The 13377-nt window shown below is 45.0% G+C and overlaps 1 protein-coding gene across 1 annotated transcript in view; it reads left to right on the top strand.

Moving 5' to 3' along the window:
- BMP8A (bone morphogenetic protein 8a) overlaps positions 1-12037 on the top strand; it is a 47790-nt gene extending 35753 nt beyond the window's left edge. Inside the window, exons 4-7 of the mRNA XM_036746245.1 lie at positions 1858-2052; positions 2817-2896; positions 7290-7400; positions 11888-12037. Coding sequence (XP_036602140.1) covers positions 1858-2052; positions 2817-2896; positions 7290-7400; positions 11888-12037 — 536 coding nt within the window. The remainder of the gene's footprint in view (positions 1-1857; positions 2053-2816; positions 2897-7289; positions 7401-11887) is intronic.
- The last annotated feature ends 1340 nt before the right edge of the window (positions 12038-13377 follow it).

The raw sequence follows: 13377 nt of genomic DNA, 5'->3' as shown, positions 1-13377 counted from the left end.
TGGTCAAAGTATACGAATAGGCAGTTTTCAGGGGAAGACATTAAAGATGTCAATAGCCATATAAAAATGCTCTAAATCATTAATAATTAGAAAAATGCAAATGAAGACAAGTCTGAGGTACCACCTTACACTCATCAGATTGGCTAGGATGACAAAAAAGGAAAATGACAGATGCTTGGAGGAATGTGGGGAAACTGGTACACTAATGCACTGTTGGAGGATCTGTGAACTAGTGCAACTATTCTGGAAAACAATTTGAAATTCTGAACAAAAAAGCTATTAAGCTGCTCATACCCTTTGACCCAGCAATACTGCTACTAAGGCTATACCCCAAGGAGATCAAAGAAAAAGGAAAAGGACCCACATGTACAAAAATATTTATAGCAGCTCATTTTGTGGTGGAAAAGAATTGGAAACTGAGAGGGTGCCCATTAATTGGGGAGTGGCTGAACAAGTGTGATATATGAAAGTAAAGGAACACTATTGTGCTGTAAGAAATGATGAAGGGGATAGTTTCAGAAAAAACTGGGAAAGCCTGTATCAACTGATGCAGAGTGAAGTGAGTAGAACCCAGAAAAATCTACACAGTAACAGCAATATTGTAAAGTTAGTCAACTTTGAAAGACTTAGTAACTCTGATTAACACAATTATCCACCACAAATCCAAAGAACTCATGATGAAACATCCTACCCACCTCCAGATGGAGAACTGATAGAGTCAACGTACAGATGGAAGCGTATTTTTCCTTTCTTTTGTTTAAAGTCAGTAAACAAAATTTTACTGGAACATTTCATAACAGAGAGAAATTCTGTCTAAAGTGTAAAGCTTCTGTCTTACATGAGAAGATGGAGACACCCATTTCCAAGACTAATATGGATACAATAAATATGGAGTTTTACATACCAATCTATGCACAGAAACTTTCCCCTACAACCATAAAAATTTACATTTAACAGTGCAACATATAATTTAATCATTCGACTTGACATGAGATGTTTTACTTACTAAACACAAGCAGCTACCTGGTTTTCATATACATATGTAATATGTATTTTATATAGATAGATAGACAGATAGTTTTTTCAACAATCTGTATAACTTTCTGAACATAAAACTCCAAAAAGGCACAATGTCTATACAACATGTACAAAAATGGTTGGAGCTGACAAGAAACAACAATTATTGGTCAAAATTTCATGATTGTACAAAGATTAATAATGAATTTCTGTCAGAAAAAAATGTGCTTTAAGGAAAGATAGGTTTGCAAAGAAACCTTTAAGTGTTATAAAACAGTCTAGGTTGCTATTACAAGCCTGTCCTCATTATCACTGCTACTGACATCACTAACCTGCACTGTATTTTGCCTATGGGGTAGGGTGGGGGGGGGTCCACTTTCTTTCTTAAACATAGCTAATGTGGAAATTTGTCTTGTATAACTATACATATTTGTAATGCATTTGTTTTTCACTAGTTATGGGGGAGGGACAAGGGAGAGAATATGGAACTGAAAAAAAATGTTAAGTCTCTGTGCAAAAAAAGAAGGATGAATCTCACAGCCTGTGCAAGATGGATTGGAGGGGACAGATGGAAAGAGGGAGAGTGGTTAGGAGGTTATTGAAGTGGTCCAGGGGGGTAACAGATCAAGCTGGTGGCCGTGGAAGTAGAGGAGGAGGCATGTATCCAAGAGAGATTTTGATGGAAGGCTCGGTGAAGACTCGGTGACTAGTTGCAGATTTTGTGGTTGGTATGGCCCTACTTCATCAGCTACATGGCATCCCTAGGGACTCTGCTGTGATCATCCGATGTGAATCTATGCCCTCAGTAAACAAATGTGTTTTCTTTCCTGTATGTCTCAGGGCGAAGCGTCGATCCTGGATTAGCTGGACTGCTGGGTCGGCAGGGGCCACGCTCCAAACAACCTTTTATGGTCACTTTTTTCAGGGCAAACCAAAATCCCATCCGAGCTCCTCGGGCACTCAAGCAACTAAAGAAAAGGCAGCCGAAAAAAAGCAACGACCTCCCCCACCCAAACAAACTCCCAGGGATCTTTGGTAAGAGGCAGGAGATGGAAGGCTCCAAATACAAGTTAGAGATTTGGCAAATCCTCATTTAGAGATCATAGAGGATGGCAGGAGATCCCAGGAATAGTTTCCAAATCCCCATTATTCAGGGAAGAGAAGGAATAGGGATGTGTCCGACAGATCCAAGTCCCAATAGTAATAAAAATGATGTTGATGCTTTGACATTGCTTTAAAGTTTTCAACACACCTTATGTTTAGTATCTCATTTGTTCCTCAAAACCATCCTGAGAGATAAGTAGCAAATGTGTCATTAGCCCCATTTTAAAGATGAGGAAACTGAGGTACAGAGATGTTGAATGATTTGCTCAGTGTCACACAGCTGATATGTGAGGGAGCCCGCAATAGAATTAAGGTCTCTTGATTCTAAGACCAATGTCCCGTTTGGTCCAGTTGGCTGCCTCTCAGTAACCCTGGAGAGCGATAGTGTCAACTTTTTCAATGTTTTAATAATTGTATAACTTTTAGTGACTTATTCACATTTAAGTAAGACTTCAAGGTTTATCAAGCTCTTTCTTCATAACAATCCCATGAGGTTAGTAGTGAAATATCATCCTTCCAATTTACAGATGGGGAAATGGAAGCATAGAAAAGTTAAGTGACTTAACCCAGGATCAAAGTGAGACTCTACCATGGCACACTGCCTCCCCCACGCTGTCTTGGGAGGTTACACACTTGTTGAACTGTGTATGACCAACAGTATCCTAGAAAAGACATTTACCATTCTCTTCCTCCAGATGACATCCATGCCGCCGAGGGCAGACAGGTTTGCAGGAGGCATGAGCTCTACGTTAGCTTTCAGGACCTTGGTTGGCTGGTAATTTCCTATCTCGTTGCTTAATTAAGAATCCTTTTAAAAAATTGTACGTACAAGATGTCACAATGTTCTCTGCCCTCTCTGAACTATTCCAATATGAGTGTGAGGTACAAGGAAGTATTATGCATGAATGAAGCAGCTTTCTGGGGGCTGGTGTGACCCCTTGAAGGGAGGCCTTCCAGGACTGGAATGGGGTTCCCTGGGAGAGAAGTGTTGAGACCCTACCAGAGAGATGGAGTGGCCCTCAATGATCCTCCAGCCCAAACAAAGCAGCTCAATACCTACCACGGACAGCTCCACACTTCGAAGTCTCAGCCAGGGAGCTCTCTTTGCCTCAGGGACAGGGACTGAGCAGACAGGGGAAAGACAGGAACAGGAGGCGAGGAAGAACAGGAGTCTGTTGTAAGCGTACAGGTTCTTAAGAAACAAGGAGCCTTTGGTAGTAAAAGTTAAGATTGCTGTTATTTCCCTGCTGTTAGGCATCCCTCTAAGGTTATCTTCCTTCTGTTATGTCTGTGTCTTCTCTGTAACTATTTCTTTACATATTGTCTCCCCCACCAAATGGAAGCTTTTGGGGGACTATTTGTGCTTTCCTTGGTTTCCCTAGTGCTTGGCTTCCCACAGAGTAAACACTTAAGAAATGCTTGTTGACCGATGGATCAGGGATCAACACTGGTCTATGGATTGGACAGGTAGGGAAACTGAGTCCCAGAGAGGAGCATGGTTTTCAAACAGTCATAAACAAAGGAGTGTCAGAATGAAGATCAGAACCTAGGTCTCTTGACTTCTAGTCCACGGCGCTTCACCCCAGGCATTGCCACCTTTCTAAGGAGGTAGATTTGGGTAAGGATTATTGAGATAAGAGTCCTTGATCAGGAGTGTCTAAGAATACTGTTCTAGGGGCCATTATTTACTCCAGTCTAGGCAGTGACCCATGAGCCTGAGGCAGAATGGCAGGGACTACCTTGACCCTTGTGCTTGACCCCTCACCCTAGGCCTTTGGGGCTGTTGCCTAGGGAACACAGCCTTTCCTTGCTTACTTCTCTTATCTTCCCTCCTTAATATCAAGGCATTAATATTGCTACTCCTGTGTTCAGGCCCAGATAACCTCACACTTATACTATTCTTTCTTTCTTTCTTTCTTTCTTTCTTTTGGAGGAGGGGAAGGCAGGGCAATTAGGGTTAAGTGACTTGCCCAAGGTCACACAGCTAGTAAGTGTGTCAAGAGTCTGAGGTAAAATTTGAACTCAGGTCCTCCTGACTCCAGTCCCAGTGCTCTACTCACTGCGCCTCCTAGCTGCCCCCCACACTTGTACTATTATAATAGTCTCCCAGCTAGTGTCCCTGCCTCCAGTCTCTCCCACTCTCCAGTCCTCACCACCTGCCAAAATAATCTTCTTTATCCATGGATCTGACTCCCCTGCTCAAAACCCTTCTGTGGCTCCCTATTTTCTTGAGGATAAACCACAAACAGCTGAGCCAGACATTGAAAGTCTGCTATAATCCACCTTTAATCTGCTTTTCCAGACTTACTTCACTTATTTCAGGCTCTTCTTCATGCATTCTAGGTTGTAGCCAGACCAGACTTATTGTTTCCCTCCAGCTCTGGCCTTTCTCATGTCCATACGTTCATACAGCCTGGCGCCTGTAGCATATGCCCTCCTCATCTCTTTTCTGAAATCCTTCGCTTTTTTCAAGATAGTGCTCAGGTGGCATCTCTTCCATGAAGCCTTCTTTGATTCCCTCCCCAGCTCCAGCTAGCTATATGTGATCCTTCCCTCTGGACGGTCTCCTTCCGTGCCTCATCTGAATCTTTCCTTTGCCCCCAGTGGATTCTTCTTTGTACCACACTTATCAGTGCATAAGCCACGACATTCCTGTTCCTTTCAACTCCTTAAGGCTGGGGACTGGGGAACATTTCATCTGGGTATGCCCTGTACCTGCACCTCCTCGAGTCTGAAATGAATTGAATTGAATTAATAGCAACGTGCCCTCAGGCTGCTTATCTTGTTGCACAAACTCTCTTGGAAGCTGTGGTCAGTTTATATGTTTGTCGCAAGTTCTACCCTCGAGAGGCTATTGATTTCATCTGAAATATTTGGCCTTCAGTTAAGGTCTAGCACAGCAGCACTGCCCCTGGTTATGGCCTCATGGTCCGAGCAGCTCCTGACCATAGTTCATCTAGAAAGAGACATGAAAAGAAAGCTTTGCGCTCAGAACTTCATGGTTTGTACAAAAGTGTACTAAGAGACTGGAGGTTAGCAATAAAAACACAATATTCAAAAGATGAGCCACATGAGCAAGATTTAAAGAAGTTGGAAGGAAGGAAGCATTTATTAAGCACCTACTCTATGCCAAGGATAAAAGAGAAGGGAAAAGGAATCCCCTTCAGGGAAATAAGGGTGAGACTGGGAGTTTTAATGATGCAGCCCTTTCTGGGTATACCACCAACACAAAGAGACTGTTCCCACTCACGTAGTAGGAGAATTCAGAGAAGTAGGGTGTCTCCATGTTAGGAGCTCCAGTCAAGCTGTGAGAGACAGAAACAGACAGACAGAGAGAGAGAGAGAGAGAGAGAGAGAGAGGAGAGGACGAGAAAGAGAATGAGAGAGAAAGAAGGGGAGAGAGAAAAGGAGGAAGAGAGAAATAGAGGAGAGAGGAGAAGAGAGAGACAGAAAGAGAACAAGAGAGATAAAGGGAGAGAAAAAGATAAAGGGAGAGGAGAAATAGAGGAGGGGGGAAAAAGGAGAGAGAGAGAGAGAGAGAGAGAGAGAGAGGATGAGAAGAAAGATAAGGGCGGAAGGGAGAGGGAGAAGGAAATGGAGATGGAGAGAGAGATGGAGAGAGAGGAGAGAGAAGAGAGAGAGAGGGAAGGAGGGAGGGAGAGAGAGAGAGAGAGAGAGAGAGATTTCCTTATCTGCTATACAATGTCTATTGTCTGCCCCACACCTAGTAGGATATAAGCTCTTTGAGAGAAGGGACTTTTATTTACAGATAAGGAAACTGAGGCCCAGAGAGGAGAATTGCCATGCCCCAAAGTTCACAGGTAGCCCAAGTGGCAGGGCAAGGATTTGAAGCCAGGTCCACTAACTTCAAATCCATTGTTTTTCCCACAGTATTATACTCCCAAGTACAGTGCCCAGCATACAGTAGGCACCTATTGCATACTTCTTGAATTGCACTGATTGAAATCCCTCCCAGAGTTGGTCCGTGGGATATGACTTCAGTGTAATTTGGTGTCAAAATCCCTTGACTTCCCAGGCATAGGGCACAATGGGAGCACAAGTACAGAGCCAGGAAAGCCCCAGGGAGGAGAGTGTTTCCTCACTCTCTGTGTTCATGTCATGCCTTCCTTCCACCCACACGAGCCTTTCTGACTTCCCAGTTCTTGAGAATGGTGAGCCTTGGTACACACCTAGTTATTCCTGTGGGGAGTGAATGAGGACACCTCCTTCTACCTAGTCAGAGAAAAGTTGACAGTCCGCTTTGGGCCATCCTGCCAGGCCTAGCCTACACACGCAGAAGGATGCCTTTCCGTGGCAGCCTCACATTCCTGGGCTCTGACTGCCTCTCGTTCTTAGCAGGATCGATTCCATGCCAGCATGCATTTATTAAACACCTGCTGTGTGTATGTGGAGTACCACAATCAACTGCCTCAGCACCAGTGCTATTATCAAGGAAAGGTTGTTTGGGGGTTTGAGTTGTGGTTGTTTTTTAATGACACAGGGATCTGTTTAAATTTGAATTCAAGACATCTTTCTTTCAAGAATGTAAGTCAGCCATGTCTGCCCCTGGGGTTCACCACCACATCCTCTTGCTGGAAGTCTGCAGATCCCGGCTGTGGGCCAATATATGGGATTGTGCTATCAGCTTTCAGAGAAGTCAGTCAATTAACAAGCATGTATTAAGCACCGACCATGTACCAGACACTGTGCTAAACCTAAGGATAGAAGTACAAAGATTAAAACAATTCTTGCTCGCAAGCTTATATTCTGATGGAAGCGGCAACAAGTACATATGAATATACATGAATATAAGAATAAACAACCATACAGTAGTTAAATCCCAGGTGGTTTAGGGAGGGACTCAAGAAAGGCTCCAAGCAGTGGAAGGTGTCCGTGCTATTTCTTGACAGAAGAGAGAGATTCTGAGAGGCAGAGGGGACAAGAGCACATTCCAGGCTCATTCCAGGCTCATTCCAGACGTGTAGCACAACAGAGACAGAAGACAGTGTTATCTATTAAGATGAGAGAGGGCAGGTTGGCCAGCTCACACTGTGCAAGAGAGGGAAAAGTGTTAATTCCAAGTAGGTGGCTGGTTGTGATGTGGTCAAAGCGGGTGGACGGGTGGCTGGGTGGGGGACTAGCTAAATCGAAGTTTCCTCTCTCTCTAGGACTGGGTCATTGCACCACAAGGGTACTCTGCCTACTACTGTGAGGGAGAGTGTGCCTTTCCACTGGACTCCTGCATGAATGCCACCAACCACGCCATCCTGCAGTCCCTGGTCAGTACCTGCTTTTGCTCCCAGTGAACCGGGCTGCTGCTCCACAGAGAGGTTTCCTCCCTCATTTGGCTTCGAGTGCCGATTCAGGCTAAAATGACATTGCAAATCTGGGAGGAAAGTGAAGGAGAGGCAGGCCCACCACAGCAGCATTACAAGAAATATTGTAGAATTAGTCCTTTTTACTTACCTGCCTTGGGGTGAGAGTTTCTAAAATAGTCCTCACATGTGGCTTCTTGACTCCGCTAACTTGCTGACTTTACCTGAGGTTTGATAGATTTTAATGATAAATAATAAGCAGCTTGCACTTACAAAGCACTATCTAATTCAGTCCTTATGACCAGCCCTGTGAGGTCAGTAGTCAAAGTATTATCCCCATTCTTCAGATGAGGGAACTGAGGCTCACAGAAGGGAAATAACTTTCCTAAGATCACTCAGCTAGGAAAAGGCAGAGCTAGAATTCGTGACTCCAAGTTACATTCAACCAGGATGACCTGCATCCTATAAGTACGTCTCTGGCAACCTTCTCAATGTGGTAGGAGGTCAAGAAGGAAGGGAGGAGGGAAGAAAGGGAGGGAGAAAGGAAAAAAGAAAAGAAAGTGAAAGAAGGAAGAAAGGGAAAGAGAGGAAAAAAATAGAAAAGAAAGAAAGAAGGAAGAAAGAAGGGAAAGAAGAAAGGAAGGAAGGAGGAAGAAAAAAGAAAATGAAGAGAGAGAAAGAGGGAGAAAAAATAGAAAAAGAAAGAAGGAAGAAAGGAGGGAAAGGAGAAAGGAAGGAGGGAGGGAAGGATGGGAGGGAAAAGGGAGGGAGGAGGGAAAAAGAAAAGAAAGTGAAAGAAGGAAGAAAGAGAAAGAGAGGAAGAAAAAATAGAAAAAGAAGGAAGGAAGAAAGGAGAAAGGAAGGAAAGAGGGAAAGGAGAAAGGAAGGAGGGAAAAAGAAAAGAAAGTGAAAGAAGAAAGAAAGGGAAAGAGAGGAAGAAAAAATAGAAAAAGAAGGAAGGAAAGAGGGAAAGAAGGAAGGAGGGAAGAAAGTGAAGGAGGAGGTAAAAAAGAAAAGAAAGTAAAAGAAGGAAGAAAGGGAAAGATAGGAAGAAAAAATAGAAAAAGAAAGAAGGAAGGAAGCATTGATTAAGTTCTTGCTCCATGCCAGGCATGCAGGATACAAATATGAGCCAAAAGACAGTGCCTGCCCTCAAGGACCTTACATTCTAATAGGGGAAGACCACATAAAATAGAATAGAAAATATAAAAATAGTAGAATAGGTGGTGGGAATAAGCCATCTTGTTTCATAGCATGAAACAGTGTTTCTTTTCTTCTTTCTCCTGAGACAAACTAATCTACCATGTATGTTTTGGGGGGGAAGGAGAGGAGAGAGAGACCCTCCAAACTCTCAGCCCCAGCAACGGCTGATCTGAGATGAACGTAGAGGCCCAGAGGTCGGTTGGACAGCATTGATTTAGAGCTGGAAAGGACCTGTGAGGCCACTGAGAGCACATCCCTCATTTTATAGATGGGGAAAGTGAAGCCCGGACAGGAGATGTGACTTTCCCAGGTTCATATACCTTGCTCCCCATCAGGATTATGCCTCCCGATTGCAGCATTGATGAGATCTAATTGTCCAAGGCATCTAGGTGGCACCGTAGTGCATAGAGTACCCAGAAAGGCTCATCTTCAAGAGTTCAAATCTGGCCTCAGACACTTAGTAACTGGGTGACCCTGGCCAAGTCACTCAACCCTGTTTGCCTCAGTTTCCTCATCTGTAAAATGAGCTGGAGAAGGAAATGACAAACCATTCTAGTATCTTTGCCCAGAAAACCCCAAATGGGGTCACGAAGAGTCAGACACGACTAAAAATGACGGGACACAACAACAGATTGTTTGAGGCCAGAAAAAAGGAAGCAGACTCCTCATGCCCTGAGCCAGCCCTACTCTGGACAGGCACCAACCTCTCAGACCAAGTGGATTTCCCCCTCATCCCCCATGGGTCTTGGGCAGGCTCAGCGTTTGCGGCAGTCACCCTTCTGGTCTGTCCAGCGGTGGAACTTGCCAAGCTGCTGAGTTAGTGGAATATCCACAGGGCTGAGGCCATCTCAGAGCGGAGGGAAGGTCATTGCCTCGATAAGAGATACAGAATCAAATAGCAAACACTGCCACCAGGCTGACCTTCTGGGCCCTCTGCCCTGAGAGAAGGCCTCGTATCTAGCTGGAATAAGATTACCTCCCTTCACCTGGCCCTTTCCTGATGGGGCTAGGGCCTGGCGGATGGTCGAGGGGCAGAGAGCTGCCCAGAGGCCTCAGTCTGGCCACAGGAGGGGCACCGCCTGCCACTGCCGCCACCACCACGAGAAGGGTTCCAATGTAAACTGCAGCCCAGCCTGCCAGGAGTTTAGAATAAATATTTTCATGAAGGCTGAAAATAATCTACTCATTCAACCAGAGTCTTTTTTAAGGAAAGAGCTGGTTTAGGGTGTAGTGGAAAGATCACTGACTGGACTTACAATCAGGACACCTGAGTTCATGATTGGGCTGGGCCAGCCATGAACTGCGTGACTTGGGGCAGGGCTTTGCCTCTCTCTGAACCTCAGTCTCTTCTTCTATGAAATGGACCTAACACGGCCTCTCTTGTCTCCCACTCAGGCTCTGTAAAGATCTAGTGAGATAAATGAATGTAAAAGTGTCTGACCACAAAGGGCCCTGAATAGTTTGAGGGAATCCCTGTCCTTTAGCCTCCCCTAATTGCCCTTATCGCTGTCATTTAGCACCCAGTGCCTAGCACTAAGTTCCAGTTCATAGTAGGCACTATATAAATGACTTTTTGACCTATCGCCTCCTCCCTTGACTCATTGTGGTGTTCAGAGACAATCCTGGTATACTCAGAAACTGCATTGGGAGAGGACAGGCTCTGTACAATGCTGGAAGGACTTTGAGAATGGGCCTAGTGAGGTCATCTAGGGCCCAACTTGGCTAGCTGCCAGGTCAGCCTTCTGGTCACCCAGGGGAGGAATTCATTTGGCCAGGACACCACTTAAAACTGTCTAAGGCCTAGTTGGGCTAGGGTCTGCATTGATGACAGGAGTCCTCAAGCCGCCAAGGTTAAGGGTCTTTTAAGAATGAAAAAAGTATCAGGTTTAAAATATATTTTACTGACATCTTTGGTTTAGATCCCCCTCAATTCCTAATCTGTCCATCTCAGACAGTCATCCTTTGTGACACCGGATAAGAAAGGGGAGAAAATAGAGTTTAGCAAAATTAACCAACGTATCAGAGAAGCCCAACTGTACCTTCAGAGTCTATAGTCCTGGTCCCAACCTCTGCAAGGAGGAGAAGGAGACAGATTCTTATATCTCTTTGGGGAGGAGCTAAGCTTAGTCATTATAATTAAACAGAGCACAGACTTTGGAGGCAGAAGACCTGGGTGGGTGGGTTTAAGACCTGCCTTTGACACTTACTACCTATGTGACCTCAGATAAGATGCTTAACTTCTCAAAGCCTCTGTCCCCTCATCTGTAAAATGATGCCTTCCAGCCCTGGATCTACTGTCTTTTGTTGTTGTTCAGTGGCATAAGTCTCTTCTCGACCCCATCTGAGGTTTTCTTGGCAAAGATACTGGAGTGGTTTGCCATTCCCTTCTCCAGCTCATTTTACAGACGAGGAAACTGTGGAAAACAGGGTGAAATGACTTGCTCAGGGTCACACAGCTACTAAGTGTCTGAGGCTGGATTTGAACTCACAGAGATGAGTCTTCCTGACTCCAAGCCTGGCACCCTGTGCACTATGGCGCCATCTAGCTGCCCTTGAATCTACTATCTATGATCTTATTAATAGAGGGTTATCTTCTTTTTTTTTTTTAAAAAAAAAGTTTTCTGATTGAAGAACTGAATTTTGATTTTTTTATCCTTTCCATTAACATGGTCATAGTCCATGTTTATCTGGTTCTGCTGGTGTTACTTACTTCACCCTGCATCAATTCATATAAGTCTTCCCATATTTAAGAAGTATTTTTAAGAAAAACTGCAAACTTCACAGAGTCAGGGAGACAGTACTCACAATGGCCACAACATTGCAAATGAAGAGAAGAAGAACAAGAAAACAGTGGGTTACGAATGCTGTGAAATGACAGGGACTGAGCTTGGCCCCAAATAAGAGACATGAGAAGACCTCTCTCCCTGCTATTTTGCAGAAGTGGGGGTCCATGGGTGTGGAACACTGCAGATCACGTACAACTTTTTCCATGTGTTGATTAGTTTTGCTGAGCTTCCTCTCCCTCCCCCTCTTTTATGTTATTCTTTATTACAGCAGATTGCTCTCTGGGAGGGAGAGAGGTTGGGAAATACAAGCAACATGGAAACAAAAACGGATTTTGCAGGATGGGAGGGAATGTCACACTTACCTTTATTTCCTCCTTCTCTGAATGACCTCTGGCCTGCTGGGAGCATGCTGAGCAGCTCCTCCCAGGAAGGCCAAGCCTGCTGAATCCTTTGCCCCCACAGGTGCACCTGATGAAGCCTGACAGCGTCCCCAAGGCCTGCTGCGCTCCCACCAAGCTGAGCGCCACCTCGGTCCTTTATTATGACACCAGCAACAATGTCATTCTCAAGAAACACCGGAATATGGTGGTGAAGTCCTGCGGCTGTCACTGAGACCCCTGCAAGGGACCTGCGGCTCACAGAGAAGCCCCATCACTGGTCTTCAGGCCGGCTGCCCAGAGCACCCACATCAAGGAAACTTCTGCCCATCAATAAAGTAATACAAATCTCCCTGCCTCCAGATGGATGGATAGATGGATGGATGGGTGGATGGATGGATTTCTAAAGGGCCTGGAAACAACCCAGAGGATTCCTGACGACTGCAGGCCACTAACTGTGAAAACTCAATAGCATGGGGTGGGGGGGATGGGAAGCTGCTGGCTGTGGCCTTTTGGGATTCCCATGCTCTCGGGCTGTGATCTGTGCCATAAATATTTAGTCCCGACAGTGAGGACGATTCTTTGGTTGGCAGATCTCCGCCGATTTACGAACCTTAGCTCACTATTAGCACTGCCGTTGGGCACATGGCTTCAGACCACCTCTAGACACCCAGATAGTCATGCCCTGCTGGCTTCCAGGAGGAGAACGGGGTCTCTTTGTCTCTCATAGGATCAGAGCTCTAGAGCTGGAAGACCAACCCCTTCATCTTACGGATGATTTGCTAGACAAGCGATAGCAGACCCAATAGATGCACCTTATGTAATTAGTGCCTTGGATGCAAATAATAACGGCCCCCATTTGTATAGAGAACATTTTTATAGTTTGCGAAAATCCTCTGCTGTAGGGAGTGGATCTGTTATATCCCCATTTCGCCGATGAGGAAATCGAGGGTCAGGGAAGGAGAATGATTCCCTAAAGTAATATAGCAAGGTAAGAGGCTGAACCAGAACTCGAGCTCAAGTCTCCTGACTCTCAATCTTATGTTCTTCCCACTGTCCCGACAGGGTTTCCCTAGTTAATGCAGATAAACCAATTGAACTGATTCATTGCTTTCTGAAATATGCTCTAGCCCTATTTCTTGAAGGCCATTTTTTATTATGCAACTCACTTCAACTCGACAGACACTTACTGAGTACCTACTGTGTGCCAAGTGCAGGGGAGATACAGACAAAGGGACAAAATACACAGTAGAGAAACTCCCTGGAAGTCTCTCAGGTTACATCAAATGACTGAGTTTTTATCCCTGGGGATAGTCAGATCAGACACCAGTAAATACTTCCAAGTTCCAGGCTCCCAATTTCCATGATGCTCTCAGGCAGTGTGGGAGGCAAGGGCCTCCCCTTGGAAGCTCTGTGGAGCTGTTGGGGCTAGTGGACCACAAGAGCTCCATCTCACTACAGCCAACCTCCACAGACTGACCAAGGGTCTCTGTCGTAATGGAATTTTGTTCAAAGGTATGTTTCATTTGGGTTAGCACATTATTATAAAATTCTAGAGTCGGAAGGAACCACAGA

The sequence above is a fragment of the Trichosurus vulpecula genome, chromosome 2, assembly GCF_011100635.1.
Source record: "Trichosurus vulpecula isolate mTriVul1 chromosome 2, mTriVul1.pri, whole genome shotgun sequence".
In the NCBI taxonomy this organism is placed as follows: domain Eukaryota; kingdom Metazoa; phylum Chordata; class Mammalia; order Diprotodontia; family Phalangeridae; genus Trichosurus; species Trichosurus vulpecula.
The sequence above is the reverse complement of the archived record's forward strand: the minus strand, read 5'-3'. Positions and strand labels throughout refer to the sequence as shown.